Source organism: Centroberyx gerrardi, chromosome 15, assembly GCF_048128805.1.
Source record: "Centroberyx gerrardi isolate f3 chromosome 15, fCenGer3.hap1.cur.20231027, whole genome shotgun sequence".
Lineage (NCBI taxonomy): Eukaryota > Metazoa > Chordata > Actinopteri > Beryciformes > Berycidae > Centroberyx > Centroberyx gerrardi.
Genome location: NC_136011.1, coordinates 20,493,866 through 20,512,027, shown reverse-complemented (window position 1 = coordinate 20,512,027; position 18,162 = coordinate 20,493,866). Strand labels below are relative to the sequence as shown.

At 44.2% G+C, this 18,162-nt stretch overlaps 1 protein-coding gene across 3 annotated transcripts; it reads left to right on the top strand.

Annotated features, from left to right (window-relative positions):
- The first annotated feature begins 8,656 nt into the window (after window positions 1-8,656).
- zbtb18 (zinc finger and BTB domain containing 18) lies at window positions 8,657-17,815 on the top strand. Of its 3 annotated transcripts, XM_071906602.2 has the most exons (3): window positions 8,903-8,921; window positions 11,452-11,561; window positions 14,872-17,815. In XM_071906602.2, exons 2-3 carry the CDS (start codon window positions 11,546-11,548, stop codon window positions 16,587-16,589), a joined length of 1,734 nt encoding a protein of 577 aa, XP_071762703.1. In that variant the 5' UTR covers window positions 8,903-8,921; window positions 11,452-11,545; the 3' UTR covers window positions 16,590-17,815. The 3 variants fall into 3 exon arrangements, with proteins under 3 accessions (XP_071762704.1, XP_071762703.1, XP_078144936.1); XM_071906603.2 differs by lacking the exon at window positions 11,452-11,561 and having other exon boundaries at window positions 8,657-8,921; XM_078288810.1 differs by lacking the exon at window positions 8,903-8,921 and having other exon boundaries at window positions 11,355-11,561.
- The last annotated feature ends 347 nt before the right edge of the window (window positions 17,816-18,162 follow it).

The window sequence follows — 18,162 nt, the reverse complement described above, 5'->3', positions numbered from 1 at the left end:
CTGTCACAGACGTACGTGAGCACATACACAGACAGGCGGCATTTGCATGGGCCTGTTTATAGTAAGTGCACCCACGTACGCAACATGCACATACACTACTGATTTGGTTGCAAGGAAGCAAAAAGAAAGTGACAGTGGAACTTCAGTTTACATCATCCACTGGCTTACTCCTGAGTTCCTGTGTGTGTGTATGTGTGTGTGTGTGTGTGTGTGTGTGTGTGTGTGTGTGTTTTGTTGTGGTCTCTCTCCTCAGTATGGAAGTGTATTAGCCTTTTCACCGCCTGGGGGCTAATTTCCTGCCGCAGCTGTTGGCTAGTTCCTCTGACATCTGGACTGGGGAGAGACAGACAGACAGGCAGACAGGCAGGCAGGCAGGGAAACAGTCAAACAGAGGCTACAGTTACACTAAAGATAGATTTCATGAGATCACGGTCATTGCTGTGTGTCCACCTGAAAATGGCTGTTCTACATGTTCTGTGGCTGTATTTATTTAAAGCTCTGTCCGTGTTACTTTTCCCCACTCCCCTTCTCCGCCTCTTTACATTGCTTCCTTACATTGTTTGTATGCATATTGATCCAATATCAGGAAGGAGCCTGACCACTTCCATATCTGGTTTCGGAGATCTGATTTGTGTGTGCCAACGTCCTGTCACTTAATGGGCATTGAAACGACAAGTGAAATAACAATATGGTATTATTGAGGAATAGGGGGAATTGTTGTTCTGTTAGTGAATAACAACAATTACTGTTTGTGGTTTTGAATCTGTGTGTCGTGAACTCCTGTGAAACGATGTTCTATGTTTTCAAAAATACACGTCAGTTGTAAAAACTTTCAAAAAACAGTTGATTTTTTGGTGATGCATTTTCACACAGCAGCAGCTTGTCTTCCTAATCATCAATGAACCCCAAGTATGCATGGGTTGTGTAGAAAGTTATACAGCAGGTAGCTTCACCAAGCATCTGATTGGCCAAAGATGCTTTTCAGCTGTACTGATAATTCCCATAAAGCACAGATAGCCATGCTTTATTGGTTGCTATGGAAGCTCTTGTGGTAACCGAGGAGCTAGTGAGCCATACTTCTTGTTTTCCTCTGTTTTTTTATTTTGATGTGTGTTTACCAGTTTGACAAAAAACTTTCCATAAAATATACATGCGTAACTGTTATATAAATGCCATAATCTTTACTGATTATGGGTACTTTGCACCGTCATACCCATAGTCATAGTAAAAAATGCCCTTTCAGCTTTTATTGCTATAATGAATGATTATGGGATGCCGGTTTGATATGGGTCCTCCCTGCTATATTGGGCTGAACACCTTATCCTCACTACTTTGTAAGTTTGAGTCACAACCTCACAATCTTTGTCATATGTAAATCTCCGTCTCCTATGAATTTCTCCTATTTATTGCCAATGATGGCTATAAGGAGGAAATGCCATAAAAATCATGTTAAAAATGAATTTGGGGGGACAAGAGACTATATATGTCCAGCAGGGGTGTTTGTCAGAGGCAGGAGGGCTGGCCAGATGTAGAGTCAGCCCCCCCAAACTCCCCTCCTCCTCCTCCTCCTCCTCCTCCTCCTCTCAGCTCAGGCAGGGGACGGCCGGCTGGCTCTTGGCTTGGAGGCGCCATTAACCAATTTAGCTTCCAGATGTCCATCATACAACCACAGCCAAAGCTGCACAGCTCTCTGTGAGTTTCACACGCACGGGTGCGAACAGCCCACACACACACACACACACACACACACACACACACACAGTAACACACTGGGACACAAACATATACATTTATGGTAGAGGCATCTCCTGCTGTACAAAAGACACATTCACTCTAACACATCACACACATCGCAAAGCCGACTATGGTGCTGCTTGTGCTGTTTGAGGGAGATATTTGATTGACAAGCACAGATCCTGATAAAACCCAGACTTGCTTTTTGATCATTTCTGAGATGATCCTCCACCATCTGGAGATAAGCAAGTTAAATACACAGTTGTTTCTCCTGATGTCTCGTCCCCCTGAGACACACACACACACACAAACACAAACACAGAAACACACAGGCAAACACACATGCATACAATCACGTGGATGAATACACACATGCGCACATGCACACACGTAAACTCAAGCATGCACTCACACAACCACACACACACGCTTTCCCCAAATGGACAGATGCTGCACCTCTAGAGGCACAGAGACCCAACAGCTGTTCCCCAGCCAATCAGATGGGCTACCATTGATAGTTCATGAATATTTTACACTCAGTCAAAATGGCTGCATTCCAGACCGCCTACAACAGCAGCCACACTGGGCCAGATTATCAGATCATTAAACTATATGGACGGACTTCCTCCCACAGTCTGATAAAAAAAAAAAAAAAAAACACGTTGCTTGCATATTTCTTGGAGGTTCTGACAGAGAGCTGGGCTTGTGCTCACAAAGTGGCACAGAAAGTTGGTGTTGGTTTTATTTTTACTTGGTAGGAGTTAGCTTATTAGATATAGGGGATCGGGGGTTGGCTTTCTACGAAGTTGTAATGTATAGTAATATAAATATATATATATATATATATATATTTTATCCAACATTTTCCTGTCTTTAAATGTCTCCTTATGGCATGTGCTTGAAAAATGTTGCAGAGAAAGTTTTTTCCAGTTCCACTTTCATCTCAAGAATTTTAATTTGCAAAATGTGACACTTGACATAAAAGTAATTTTTAAAAAGAGTCTCATAATGAAAGCAAAGTGATCAGGACTTCTACTACTTCCCAGACGCTTTGTGAATTCAGGCCTAGATATCATGCTTGCTGCCATGTCTCATCATGATCTCATGATCTTCACACTGTTCATGTACACATGCTGTGGAATACATTCTATAGATTCATGCTTTTTGAAGCCGTGTTCTCACTGAGGAGACAGATGTGTAATGATAGATATGAAACATGCACACCACTGGCACTTCTGGGAAAAAAATCCAGATCCCCATAGAAAACAAATGAAGATTCCTGTACACAAAATTCCCCTCTGCTGTGTCTTTTGTTACGTTTCGGTACAAGACCTTGATCAAGACATTTCTCATGGTGAGACGGACCATGGAGATGAATTTTGTGTGCGAGAATCTTGATTTGGTTTCTATGAGAGGACACGTGCCCATATATCTAGAGGTGCATTGTGGGTATTGTTATTTTGACTGTAACTAACACTGTGTCTCCTCTGTAAGCCGATAGAGACTCTCTCTCTCTCTCTCTCTCTCTCTCTCCCTCTTTCTGTCCCTCTGCTTCATTTCTCTAGAAATCCTACAGTGACAGCTTGGTCCTGAGGTATTTAGGATGTTTGGATCTATAATGGGCTTGGATATGCTGCTCACCTCGGCAAGAAGAAAAGAGAGGGATGTCTGGGATGGAGAGAGAGGAGAGAGGAAAGCCAATTGTGTGACTAGACACTGCTCTCTCTCTCGCTCTCTCGCTCTCTCTCTCTCTCTGTTTCTCTCTCTCTCTCTCTGCCTTGGAGGATGGTTTAATCTCATCGCCCCCAGGGCAGAGAATCAAACATCTGTCTGCCCCCCCTTCCCTTCCCCTTCCTCAGTCAGCCAGCCAGCCAGCGTCTCCCAGAGTCTCTCCCCTCTTGCATGCCTCCATTAGGGGCATGATGAGGGAAGCCATGGGACACGCAGCTATGGAGGATTGCTTAGCTCAGGCTTGGAAGGCTCATGGATGGATGGATGGATGGATGGGCAGGATGTATTCTGAGTGTTTTCAGTGTACCACAAACCACAAGGGTGCTAGAAGTGGAGAGGAAGGCACTGGTGACTTGGCAAGCCCCAAACAGGGTCCCGCCTCAAAAAAAGTCTAATACTGTAAGTCTTAGTAAAGGATTATAGAGTTTTCTTGTTGTCATTTCATGGTCTTGTGTCAGTGGTGATCCACTGGTAGTACAATACACTTTATGTTCTGTACCAAAATCAGTTAAAGGCAACCAATGTAGAATTTGCCCAAGAAATCTAATTGTTAAATGAAGTGTGATAATGATCATTGATGCTGCATTCTCTATTGCCTCTGTGAGTTGATTTCTATGGAGATATTTCATTATTTTGCCCTCCTGCTGTTTTGATACCCGATGTCTAAGACAGAGCAACTTATAATGAGTGCGGCAGAAGAAGTACAAAGGTTAGAGTCACAGCGCTGTGACAGTAGACATAACAATTACTCCTGTGTCCCTACAACGATTTACATATGACAGATAAGTACAAGGTAAAGAAAGAGCTGAGGAGGAAAGGTATAAAGAGTCTTTTTGGGACCAAATGAGTACATAGCTTGGCATCAAGCATCAAGACTGTTTGTAATAGTGACATTTGTGTGTTTTGGCTACTAAAAATATAATTGAATGTGGTATTTTCAGTGTGGAAATCCTACATGTAGCATTTTACTTGTAACTTCTGCATTTTCACATTTCACAATAGAAAAATAAGGAACATCATCTGAATACCTTTTCAGAGGTTGTGTTGAAGCGTTGCTTTTTAACAGCTGTCTGCATCAAATACCTTTGAAGATAAATATCTTTGACAGGCAAATTATAATTTATGCTGGCAAATAAAAAAGGTAGAGCTTGTGAAGCATACAGTTTAATATCTCATGGATGGCCAGAGATTTCTCCGACTCCTTCCTTCCACCAAGTAATAACATATTTTTTCTTCGCCCACACAAGGAAAATAAAGGACTGATATAAATAGTTAAACAGAATTTGTGTCATACCCTCTTTTTGGTAAAATACACACAATAAATACAATGAATGGACAACTTGATTTCAAGCAAACTATTTTTTACCAAAGAAAGCAGCATAGTTAGAGCTGTAAATCATGAAATTGCTAAATAAAACTGTGTGTATATATATATATGTGTGTATATATATATATATATATATATATATATATATATATGTATACTGTAGTCCATCCATCTTCATCCATTGCCATTATGAGAAGTAAACAGTTTGTAGAATTTTTTTCAACTACATTCTGTCCATGTTTTGTAAATAGTAAATACAAACTGTATCAGTGCATGCAGAGAGAGAGAGAGAGAGAGAGAGAGAGAGAGAGAGAGAGAGAGAGAGAGAGAGAGAGAGAGAGAGAGAGAGAGAGAGAGAGAGAGAGAGAGAGAGAGAGAGAGAGAGAGAGAGAGAAGAGAGAGAGAGAGAGAGAGAGAGAGAGAGAGAGAGAGAGAGAGAGAGAGAGAGAGAGAGAGAGAGAGAGAGAGAGAGAGAGAATTAGAGAGTAAAAGATGGAATCTACAGTGACCTCAAGAGGCAGAAAGTAGAAGACCAGCTAAATCAACACTGCTGGATGTGCCACATCATGACAATATGCACTGAAAATTAAATCACTTATTCATAATTTATATATACTTACTCGACGTATACGTTTACTTGATTGGTGAACTAAAATGAAAAAACTAAATAAACATTTACAGCAAGCAAACAATGGATTACACAACTGGCATCACCTACATAATGACATCATCTGAGTAGGCCTGTCTTGTTCCTTCCAAATATACCAGACTATTTGTGGATGGGCGCATTTCATTTCCTCCCAGTGTTAAGTCAAAAAATAGAACTAAACCTATACTTGTTTTCTTTTTTAATATTGAAGGTGTGGATATAATCTCTGGTCTCTCATCTTTTTCTGCCTCTTTCCTGTCTTGTCTTTGGTCGGAGCTATGGGGAGGAAGGAGGGGGGTGGTGGGGGTGGGAGGGTAGATAGTAAATATAATTTCAAACATCAGGCTGGCTCTGCTTTTTTTGGCACAGACACTTATAGTCTGGCATCTGTCAGCAGCAAAACAATATGTGGATCAGAGGGGAACAGAGGAGCGGTGAGAAAAGTTTAGCCTATAAAATCGCACGGGATTCTGTGAGTGATGGAGACATACACACACACACACACACACACTAGATTCCATGCAATCAAGGCTATCTGAAGTGCATCTCTCTCCTCTCTGCAGCCTATAGGAGCTCAAGAGGAGAACATCTGACAGCTTGTGGGTTTTCATGCACACATCACATGTCTTTTCAACTTTCCGCACACCGATGGCATCCAAATGAAATTATTTTGGAAGGACGTAATTGCATTCATTGCTGTCATTTAGCCTATTAAGTGGCATCTTCAACCAGCCACGAATCCTCACCCATAAAACGCTCACGTTGTAGGATATTTTATATTTACTGCTCAAATTGGCTAAATGTCTGCGCTTAAATTCAATTTTCTGTTGGTCTAACGTTGAACTATTCTTGCCCGTGGGCCTAATTGTATTTTCTTGCGTGAACAAGGGGCGCATTGTGATGTGCTGGTAACGTGTATCCCCAAATTAATAGACACGTAACGGGGTCATCGTTCATTTGCATTTTAACAAGTCCTTCAGCTATGATACCGGATCGTGTGAATTCATTACCATACAGGGCTGCAGTTTATCCAGCCATCTATTAGTAACGCCAATTAGTTTACTGGGACGGGTTTAGGGATGCAAATAGGGCTATCTAGATTCACTTAGGCAAAGCGACTTATTAAAAAAAGCTTTGAGTCTCTCTGCCTCTGCGTTTACAGCTGGGGTTCCCAAACTTTTACATGTCATGGTCAGATAGAAACACTTTGGACCACAGACCCCCATTTAATAAAGTTTTTTTTGTCCCAGTAACTCCCATCTGAGGGGATTTTTTAATTGTCACGTATGATTTAGTACAGAGTGAAACTAATCATTCTTATACATTCTCCTCTAGTCCTAACATATAGGCCTAGTTATAAATAAAATATAGCCTATGATTTATTTATGATTACGTCCCCTGTGAATGATCAGATTTATTTATGATTTATGGAATAATAGCGACATTAACTTGCTTCTCATTTCACTGGGGACACATTTGAATCTCCTGAAGGACCCTGGGCGGACCCTGCACCCTAGTTTGGGACCCACCTGTGTAGACTATATGCATGCGTAGGCCTACATTTTGAGCAGCCCTTTCCTAATAACTGTGAAACAGCTTCCAGCCTGTGTTTGGACAGGCTGGATGTATGTGCTGGTATGTTGCTCCGCGTCCTAGATTTGCTGTTTGCTGAGAAAGAAAGGACGCATAAAATAGGTTTACAAAGGCGAAGATCAACCATCAGCACAATATAAACTCACAGGGTGGCAAATAACCCGCGGTTTCCCGTGGTGATGATCACCGCAGTGATAAATGATACGACACAGCCCTGATTAAATCTGTGCAGCTATTTCTGAACTGAAGAAACAAACAGTCGCGCATGAATAGGCTACATCCTGTGCAACCTGTTGATTGTAAAGTGCAGCTTATAGGCTGAACATCCTATATGGCCACACAGGCTTTTCTCCAACAAGGCATAGAAAGCCATAGGTTGCACACATAAATAGGTGTCTTGAGCCTAATTGGAAATACTGGGGGAGGCATGGGATCCCGCACAGACACCCGTTAGTTTCATCGTAGTCCAATCTCTGTATCCGCAGACCAGCGTTGGGCTTGTTACTCAAAAAAGTAATAGCTAGGCCACATTACTCTCGGTCTACTCATTTCAAAGGGAATGTTATTACTTTCTCCGGGTGCAGTAATTCGTTACACTGCTTCTCAGGCTAAAGTGGCCTATTACATTTCCGTTAAAACCCCAGCAGTGTCGTTTGCTTCCTCTCTCGCCTCCAAAAATCAACATAACTCGATTTCCTCTCCTGCGAATGATCAGGGGAACCAAATACCCAATTCTTGTCATCCTTTTTGCTCGATAAAATGTAACTAAATAGTGGGAATATTTCCATCCAGAGGAAGAAGGCAACTTTTTCTGCCATTTCTCATCTATGCTATTTCAGCGTCCGCGTCAACTGAGAGGATGACGACTAGTTATGTGGAAAACAAATCTGCTGATGAGCGAGTGATGCACATTTTGGATAATTAATCGTTAATGTGATATTTAGAGGGGGTAATAACAAAAGTAACAACTTATGGCAGTATTTTGAATTGCTTGCTTATATGCTGTTACTGAAATTGAAATAGTAATTCGTTACACAGCACCAGTTACTCAGTAACGTGTAAGAGTAGGCTAATGTAATTACTTTTCCCGAGTGGGCCTAGTGTAACGATTTACGATTAGGATTTCAATTTCAGTAATAAAAGTACAGTTACCAGCCACCAGTAACGCGTTACTATCCAATAACGCCGGAGACCAACGTTTTTTCCTCTGGGGGCGGTGCACCTGTTCATGTTATTGGGCTACTTTTCCCAGTGACGAATGTGTAACGAATTACTATGATTAGGCTACTTTCGTTTCATTATTAGCACTACAGTTACCAATCAACCGGTAACGCGTTACCGCCCAACCCTGCCGGAAACCAACAGTTTTTTTTCCGGTCAAGGTGGTGCACCTGCTCAGACCAACTCCTCCCTCCTGCGCCGGCGGAGGCTTGACTACAGTACCCAAGGCGCACCGCGCCGCTCTCCACTCGCTCGTGCTCCGCTGCGCCAGTCCGCCTCGCACTCGCAGAACCAGTTGGTTTGGCCCTCTTCTTTCCTGCCTGCTCACTGTGTGCTGCTGTCGTTGCCTGGTGTCAACCTACGCCGAGAAGACATATCCCTCCCTCTCCTGTGTTAGAGGGCCGCTTCCAATTTGCCTTCACTTTTCTCCTCACCGGCTCCATTGGCTTCCGCGCCGTGCCAGTCAAGTCGCCTCCTTTCCAGCCCGAGTTGAGTAGCAACAGCTCGGAAACATCTGGCCGCCGCAGCGCGCTAGACTCCCCGTCCCTCCGCCTGCTCGCCTCGGCAGCTTGTTATGGAAATTAGTCTAAAGTCAATCTAGTTTTGTCTCCGAAGAAAAAAGGGATTTGACGAAGGAAGCAGAGAAGACGTTGGACCTTGTTGTCTGTAAGTGCCTCTAATACCAGAGTCCGATTAAAGGAGGCTCAGGAGAGGGTGGGTTACGGAGGGGAAAAAGTAGCTAAACCTTCCTTAGCATACTCTGTTGTCTCCACACACAAATAGTTGCTATGTTAGCTCTTCCTTGGTGGTGTTTTAGCAGCTGTTGTCATAGCATCGGGGCCTGCTGCACAACTGTAAATAGCTTAATAATGTAGCCTGTTCGCTTTACTTTTGTTAGCCATGATCGGGCTATAGCTAGCTGCGTGGGTCAGTGTGTGTGTGCGTGTGTGCGTGTAGGTGTGTGTGTCTCTCTGTGTGTGTTTGCTTGTTATGTGTGCTGGTTCGGAAATTGATTGTAGTCTTGTTGTGTTGTTATTTTGTCCGGAGACAACCTCACAACCTGTAAGCAGTGCCTTCTTGGAGTTTTATGCTATTCTTGCTTGACAAATGTGATAAACAGTTATTGTTATGGCTGACAGTTTAGGCTGCATCGAATGAAGTTTAGGATTATAATAGTCAAATTCATGCCAACTTGGTTATCATATGTGCTGACTCGTGGATATGTTTGTGGAGTCTCCTTTTCCAGAACCAGTGCCATGAAAAATGCAATATCATGCTATGAAATTAGTTATTTCAAAGTAAACAGAAATTGAAACAGTGCATCAGCGTTGCGGTGGTTGCAGTGTTGTTGTATCCTGGGTAGCGACCAATCTCCCAGGACTTGGTGGCATTGTAATTAAAGATGCTAACTGAAATGAAGTGACGGATTCCAGTGGTGAAGTTAATTAAAGTTAAAGTTAGATACATTTTATGTCCCCGCCTTCAAAAGCAGGGCAACATTTTTACCTTAGCCTATTAAATTGCGCAAAGTTTAAGTTGGAGTTTGACTACAACCGACTATTTCAACAAGAAACACGTTGATGGTTTTTTTTTAACTCATATTTTTAAGTTCAACTGCCGGTTTATAGGAGAAAGAATGATCATATTACTTAGAAATGTGTGTAATTATGTATAAATGTTGCGAGGATAGACTCACGTGTTGCTCAAAAGTACGCGTTACGCGATAATCTAACGAAAAATCACTATAATATGCCTATGATATTTCTATAGGGGCTTATTGTGTGTCTGTGGTAGCCTCCTCGTACTCAATAGTGAGTTTACAGTGACCTTACTTTTTGGTATTTTTTTAATCTCTTATGGTCTTATTATAATATACCTATAGGAACATTTTTGCTGTGCTATTTGTACAGTATCCTTCTAAAATATATTATAGGATTAACAAAGTTGTTTTGGGTGCTACAAACGGACGAAATATATTAATAAAAGATAAGTTGGTTTTTTTTGCTACTCGCTTAAAATCCAAGAAGAAAATTCACACGCTTCAAACCTAACCCACTTTCACTAAAACGAAAGCAAAGGCTGTAATAAGTTTTCCCTCGGCTTATTAAGGGGCTTGTATACCTTTTGTTTAGGATTTCACTCATGAGCTCCATACGATTGTTCCCATTGTTTCTTTATTTCATTTTTTTCTCTGTCAGTTGTCCGAAGGGTCTATGGGGGGGGAATGGATGAATGAATGAGTGAATGAATGAATGAATACAAGACAAGGCAGTGGCACTGAACCGTAAAGAAGTGGAAAACAATATCAGCTGCGTGCGTCTGTCAGTTGCAAATGTGCTGTGTTGGGCTTTGTTTATAGTTACTGGAAGGAGAGAGAGAGAGAGAAGAAAAAACTCGTGGGGTATTTAAATTCTTCACAAGAAAGGGGTTGAAACTAGGTTAGAAAAAAAAAAGTTTTCCCTCAGACCTATATTTTGTGAACTTTTCCTTTCCTTGATAGTAGTGGTAGTTGTGGGTTTTGGTGTGTGTGTATGTGGGGAGAGGGGGGGGGGGGGGCATAAATTGTTGAGTAAACTCCTTTTTTTTTTTTTTTCGGAAACCAAATCAGCATCCCACTGCATTTAGTATCCCCCCTTTTTTCCCAGAGAGAGAAAAAGGGGGGAAGAGAGAGAGAGAGCGAGAGAGAGACAAAGTTGCGTGGTGGTGGTGGTAGAATGAAAGAGGAGTCTGGTGGCAGGAGTGTAGAGGAGGCAGCATATGGCTGTAGAAAGAGCACAGCTGGAGGTAGCATCTCCATCTGAGGATGATGTCAGAGCAGCTGACAGGCTGCCATCCCCCCCCCCTCCACCCCTCCCTCCTCCTCCACCCTCCACCCCCCCCCCTTTCCCTCCGCACCCCTCCCCAGTCCTTTATTGTGAGCCTCAGCGGCAGCCTGGGAGAGTTAGTGCCGTGTGTCTGTGCGTTATGTGTGTGTGTGTGTGTGTGTGTGGCTGCCGATCAGCGCCAGTTAGGAGTAGGAGGAGGAGGAGGGAGGGAGGAGGAGGAGGGAGGAGGGAGGTGGTATCTCGTTCCCCCTCCAACATCTCCTCCACTTTGCATCTGTCCCTCGCAGTTTGAGCAGCGTGTTTTTTTTTTCCTGCCTCCCTCTTCTCCTCTCCTCTCCTCTCCTCTTCTACCCACTCATTGATTCAGAGAGAGAGAGAGAGAAAGAGAAAGAGCAAGAGAGAGAGAGATACAGCCATTCCCAGCCAGAGCCCAGCTATTCTGCTACAGTGGAGTTAATCAAGTTGATGCATACTGCTGCAGGTACTGTTGTTTGTGTGTGTGTCTGTGTGTGTGTGTGTGTGTGTGAGAGAGAGAGAGAGAGAAAGCAAGCAAGAGAGTCTGAGCTAGAGGAGTAGTTTTGTTTTGGGGATCTCCGGTGTGTCTTGTTAAAGCCAGTGTGAGTGTGTGGAGTGTGGTGTAAAACTGTTGGTGAGTGCTTCAGTAGTAAACTCATGTTGGGCTGTCTGTCTGTCTGGAGGGGTAATTGCAGCCGGGGGAACGCTGTTTGTGCAGTTAGGTTTTAGTCCAGAGAGTTGCATTTAAAATTCAGCATTTGTTGTGCGTTTGGTTTCCTATTGAAGCAGCCAGTCATTTGGTCGGGACTACGATTTGTTTTTGATTTTAAAGTTACAATTAAGAAAAGAAATGTTCTAGAAATATAAGCTGAATTTATGTTTTTTTTTCTAGAGTTCACTCATTATGATTAGCTAAAATAAGCTTTTTGACCAATATTCACAGTTAAAAAAGAAAAGCTATCTGATTTTAATTAGTTAAATTTGAGCAAAGAAAAAACTGTTTTTATTTTATAATACATTAATAATAGAAAGTCAAACTTTAAGCAAAGAATATAATAACCACAGTTATTTATTCCAAATCCCCTAATCTGACTTTTTTCAGTTAAATCTAATTCGCTATAAAATTACTTGAAAGCATGTGCAGTCTCCTCTACCCGGCCGGCTTGTACCAAGTTTTTTTTTCCCCCTCCTGTCGGCTGGAGTAGAGGAGACTAATTTAGAAGTTGCAGATTTGAGCTGCCTGAATTGGCTAGACAGCTGTAATCGCACTCCCTCCTAGTCTTAATCTCTTTATCTGGCTAGCAGCTGCCATATGGCCCCCGTCAGCTGGATCAGATGTGGGTAAGCCTCCCTCCCTGGCCGTCCCAGCCTCTCCCTCTCCCTCCCTGCCCCTCTCTGTCTCTCCCGGACCCCTGCCTGGGCTGGCCGGCCGGCCGGGTGACGGGCTGCTGCCCTCCTGAGCTGCACCGACGGCTCCCTCCCCACCGCCGCCACCGCCGTCTTTATTTTTAGCCATCTTTAAGGATTAGGATTGATGCTGTGACGAGCAGGGCACTTACAGTGATTGTATTGTAAATCTTCTCTTCTGGGTGGTGGTGGGTGGGGGGGTGAGGAAGAGGGCAGCTTCTACTATGGGACGGATGTGCTGGGTTTTTCTTGTAAGATTCAGATTGGGGGGGCTGAGTGTGTGAGTGAGGGGTGGGATGGTGGCGTGGTGTGTGTGTGTGTGTGTGTGTGGGGAAGGAGGGGGTGGCAGGGGGGGGTTTGGCTGGAGAGGGAGGTGGGGGGTGGTACACCCTTGTCCCCGTAAGCCCCCTCATTAAAAGCAGTCTGAACCAGGCGGAGGGCGAACGCACACACACACACACACACACACACACACAAACACAACACACAGATGCACACACACACATACACACACAGTCACACACACTGACATACTTGGTTTAGTTTCATTCAAATGAGGTGATTTAACTGCTTTGGTTAACACAGTGCAGAGCGGGACCCATATATTTTCTCAGGCGGGACAAATCGACTTGGTTAACAGGTGGGACTTTAGCGTTAAGATTTGACAGATTTAATTCTCAATATCCTTCTCTTTCGTTGTTCAAATGCAGTTAGCAGATTTTGCCCAATTTGGTGTTAATTTCTTTTACCAACTAGGTAAAATCTACCCAGAATTCTCTCTTTTTTTTTAAGGACATCTGAAGAGCATTGGTGCAAATTTTTTTGTCTTTTCTCTTTTAATCTGACTAGTAAAGCTGATGCTTGCAGGTTAAAGGAGGGACAAGCTGTTGTGTTTTTCAACAGTGCTATTTCGATAGGCCAGTTTTCCTGCTAGACTTAGCCTGTGGAGGTGGTTGGTAGGTAGGCTGGTAGGTGTGTGTTGTGTGCGTGAGGACAGTGTGTGCAGCTGAAAGCCGGTTACCTAAAGGGGCTGTGCCAGGCCAGGCCAAAGTGGGTTAATAAAAATAACCAGCGTAGGAGCAGCGACAATCCAGGAGTGCAGGCAGAGGAGTTAGAGATGGAGAGAGAAGGGATAGACAGTGGCGTGAGCAGGAAAGGATCAGTCGCTTGCTGTTTAGTTGTGAAAAAGTCTTTCTCCGGGTAAAGGCCGACTTAGTGATTAAGTTTTTATTACAGCAGAGTTTTTAATTGTAATTATCCTTTGTGTTCTCTTATTATTTTCCCCCTTAAATACTTTATTTGTTTATATAAATAAAGCGTGGAATAGATGTGATAGCGGAAGCAGAAATAAACAGATTATTTTAGCGTGTTTATACCAAGGTGTGTATGTATGACTTTACAGTTACCTGCATGGTGTTTGGGACATTTAGTTAATTCTCGCTCACAGACAAAAAAAGGGAATTGTAACAGAATTATTATTATTCACGTTGCAATTGTGAGTTACAAAAACACATGATTGTGTCTAGGTCAACAGCTACTAAAGTTAAACAAACATAAACATATTTTAAACATATTTCTTTGGCAGTGAGGATATGAAGGTTGTATGTGTGTGCGTGTGTTTATGCGTGATCATGTGAGTGTGTGTGTAGCATTTCTTTGGATTGCACAACTACTCAATAGATAGGTTTCTTTTTTAATTGCGTTTCTATTGTGTTATGTTAATGTGCTTATTATGTGTTAAGTTTTTATATTTTTTCTTTCTGTTTTTACCCAACCTACCTACTCTTGGTGTGTTTCTATCGCTTACTTGTCCTCCTCTCTACAGTCTGTTTTCAACGTCTCAACCGATGTGTGTTGCTGACATTTGTCTCTACTCTCTCTCTTTTCTCTGCTTTTTTTAACGGGCCTCATTTATGAAAACGTCTTACACACAAATTTTGTGCTTACCACAAAAGCCCAAGTAATGATAAAAAATGATCTTGTTCTGCAGGTTTAACCTGAATTTGCCCAAGTAACCATATATTTCTATTTCTATATTAATGTGTATATGGATACTACTAGATATCATTTCTATTGCTATAAAGATCACATGATAGAATCAAAGATATGAAATTTAATGTTGTGTTGTCTCACCTCTCAGTATCTCTATATCCCTTTGTCTTCTCTGAGTTTAAGCTGTTTTTGGGTTTTACCTTTCTGTGTTTATTGTTTCTTACACACATTTACCTTCATAGAATCAAATAGGCGCAACACTTTATTAAAACCCCCTGATAGTTTCAGGGATAAAAATCTGCCATCACAGATGATGAGACCTTCATCAGATGTATCTCTAACTTCCTCTCTGCCTCTCTGTCTCTGTGTCTCTGCAGGTTATGAGGACGGCAAGATGGAGTTCCCAGATCACAGCAGACATTTGCTCCAGTGTCTGAGCGAGCAGCGCCACCAGGGCTTCCTATGTGATTCCACGGTGCTGGTGGGCGATGCCCAGTTCCGTGCCCACCGTGCTGTGCTGGCCTCCTGTAGCATGTACTTCCACCTCTTCTATAAGGACCAGCTGGACAAGCGAGACGTGGTGCACCTCAACAGCGACATTGTCACGGCCCCGGCCTTCGCCCTGCTGCTGGAGTTCATGTATGAGGGCAAGCTGCAGTTTCAGGCGTTGCCCGTAGAGGACGTGCTGGCGGCAGCCAGCTACTTGCACATGTATGACATTGTCAAGGTGTGTAAGAAACGATTGAAGCAGAAGGCCACGGCCGAGGCGGACAGCACGCGCCGGGAGGACGACGGCGGCTCCAGCTGCTCCGATAAGGCCGACAGCCTATCAGACGGCTCCACGGGTCGGCCCGCCACCGCCGACCTGCTGCCCAGTGATGAAGACGAGGAGGGGGGCAAGGCAGAGGGAGGAGCGCTGTGGCTGAGGCTGCCCTCCGCAGAGAGACCAAGGACACCGGCCACGGCCACAGCCAGTCCAGGACATGGCGAGGCTGAGACGCAGGGAGGTGAGGGGCTGGGGGAGGGGGGCAAGCTGCTCTCCCCGGCCGGCAGCCCCACCAGCTCCACTGGGTCTCTCTCTCAGAGGTCCCAACGCTCAGTGAGCTCTCGTGGCGGGCGCAGGGGCAGGAGGGTGTCAACAGATGCGGCCGACTGCGTCCTGGACCTGTCAGTCAAGCCAGTCGCCGGTAGCAACCACAGTAACCACCACCAGTCGTATTTCAGCGGGGCAGCGACGCCAGACAGCCTGCAGAGCCCGTTGGCCGTGAGGGTGAAGGTGGAGAGGGGCGTGGCTTCAGACGAGGAAGAGGAACTGGGCGGTGGGGACTATGACATGGAACACAGCGGCATCACCAAGGCGACGGCTCCGAGCGCCAACGGGGGCCTGAACCACCACGGGGTCGGAGGGCCTCTGTCGGCCCAGCGGAGGCTCGGCCTGGAAGCCCACCTGTCCGCTCTGCGCGAAGCCTCTCTGGCCACAGAGCTGGAGCGGGAGGAGAAGGCCCCGGCCGCAGGAGAGGACGACGACATGCTGGGGGGAGAAAACGACCGCACCCAGGCCGAGGCGGCCAGCATTGATAGCTCCCTGCTGCCCTACGTCTCCAACATGCTGTCGGCTCCCCACACCCAGATCTTCATGTGCCCGCTGTGTAACAAGGTCTTCCCCTCCCCGCACATCCTCCAGATTCACCTCAGCTCCCACTTCAGGGAGCAGGAGGGCATCCGCTCCAAGCCCGCCGGAGACGTCAACGTGCCCACCTGCTCCATCTGCGGCAAGACCTTCTCCTGCATGTACACATTGAAGCGCCACGAGCGGACACACTCCGGCGAGAAACCCTACACCTGCACCACCTGCGGCAAGAGCTTCCAGTACTCGCACAACCTCAGCCGCCACGCCGTGGTGCACACGCGCGAGAAGCCGCACGCTTGCAAGTGGTGCGAACGGCGCTTCACGCAGTCCGGGGACCTCTACCGACACATCCGCAAGTTCCACTGCGAACTGGTCAACTCGCTGTCAGTGAAGAGCGAACCGCTGGCACTGCCCAACGTCAGGGACTGGGCGATCGAGGACAGCTCCCAGGAACTGTGGAAGTAGACATGGACTACTGGGGCGGATGAAGGGAAAGAGAAAGAAAGAGAGGAGGGAAGGGAGGAAGGGCAGAGAGGCAGGGGGAGGTGAAAGAGAGGTGGCAAGGGTCGATATTCGGGGTCGAAATCAGTCATGTTTCTTGTACGTTGCAAATCTCATTCAATTGCACTTTAATAGCACATGAAAATGTTACTACTGAGTTTTTTTTGGTTTTGTTTTGGGGACATTTTGTTTTTATTTTGTTTTTATTTTATTCTGATCTCTCTTATTTTTTATTTTGTGTCACTTCTGTTTGTTGGTTTTTTATTGTGTCTACGAACATGGGTCCCGGTGAGAACGTCTTGCCTTTGAAGAGTTTCACTTTGTGTTTCATCTCAGACACAACACTCCCAACACTGGCCAACGTATCGGTCCCAGTTCCATAGACAGCGAACCCACGGCAAGAGTTCAGGTCAAACACACTGAAGTGAAAACGCATTACAATACACTAAACGGGTACTGTGATCATCATGAGTCAATACCATTACACACACGCTGTTTGAAGAAGAAGTGTGTGTTCCGATACTGCACTACTCGGGCAAAATTTCACCTGACGTGCGTGAGTGTGTTTGTGTGTGTATGAGTGTGTTTGTGTGTATTAATTTTATTTTCTATTGGCATGGAGGTGTCGTTTGCGAAGCGCTCCCCGCTTCTCGTTAAGCTCTTTGGTGTTGTGTGTTTAGGGGAAAATTGACTGACTGACTGACAGACTGATGGCACTCATGCAATGCACAGCCTCCTTTTTTCACTTCCAATCAATTTGAAGTATTTTCTAAAAATGAAAAGACCTTTAGAAATGATTATAATTATTATTATTATTATTGTTATTATAGAGTTTTTTCTTAAATCTAGCTGGCAGTCTTTAAAACATCTCTTGTCGAAAAGGTATTTAATTTAAGGTTGTTGTATATTGTTACGCTATAGTTTTAAAACCTTAATCATTTATGAATTTTTTAAATTATGATTATTATTATTTTTGGTTGTTTTCTTTTTTGTTTTTTTTGGTTGTTTTTTAAAAATGGGACCTGCTGTTGTTGCATGACGTCCAAACCTGTATATTTAAAAAAAAAAAATGTGAATTTGCTGTATTACTGTACACATTGTAATTGATCAAATATTTGACAACAGGCTTTTTTTCTTTTCTTTGTGAATACTACTCCAGGGTGCGGTCTGTTGAAAAACTGAATATTATTCTCACAGCTGTGGAAAAAAAATGCATGAAAATATGATTTTGTCTTATACCTTTTCAGTTGTGTTTTTTGCATCAGAGGGGGGTGGGAGGGTTGGGAGGTGGGTAGGAGTATGTTTGAACGTTAGACTTGGACAGTGAAAAGGGGTAAGTTGGATTTTTCTACTCGTTGTGGGTCTGTCACTGGACTCCTAGGAGAATGTTATAGAATGTGTTTCCGTCGGATGGTGAAGCGATATGAAGCATTTTAAGCCTGTGTGTATATGCACTGATCTCTCTGCTGTGTGTGTGTGTGTGTGTGTGTGTGTGTGTGTATGTGTGTGTGTATGCGCATGTATGTGTGACTAGTTT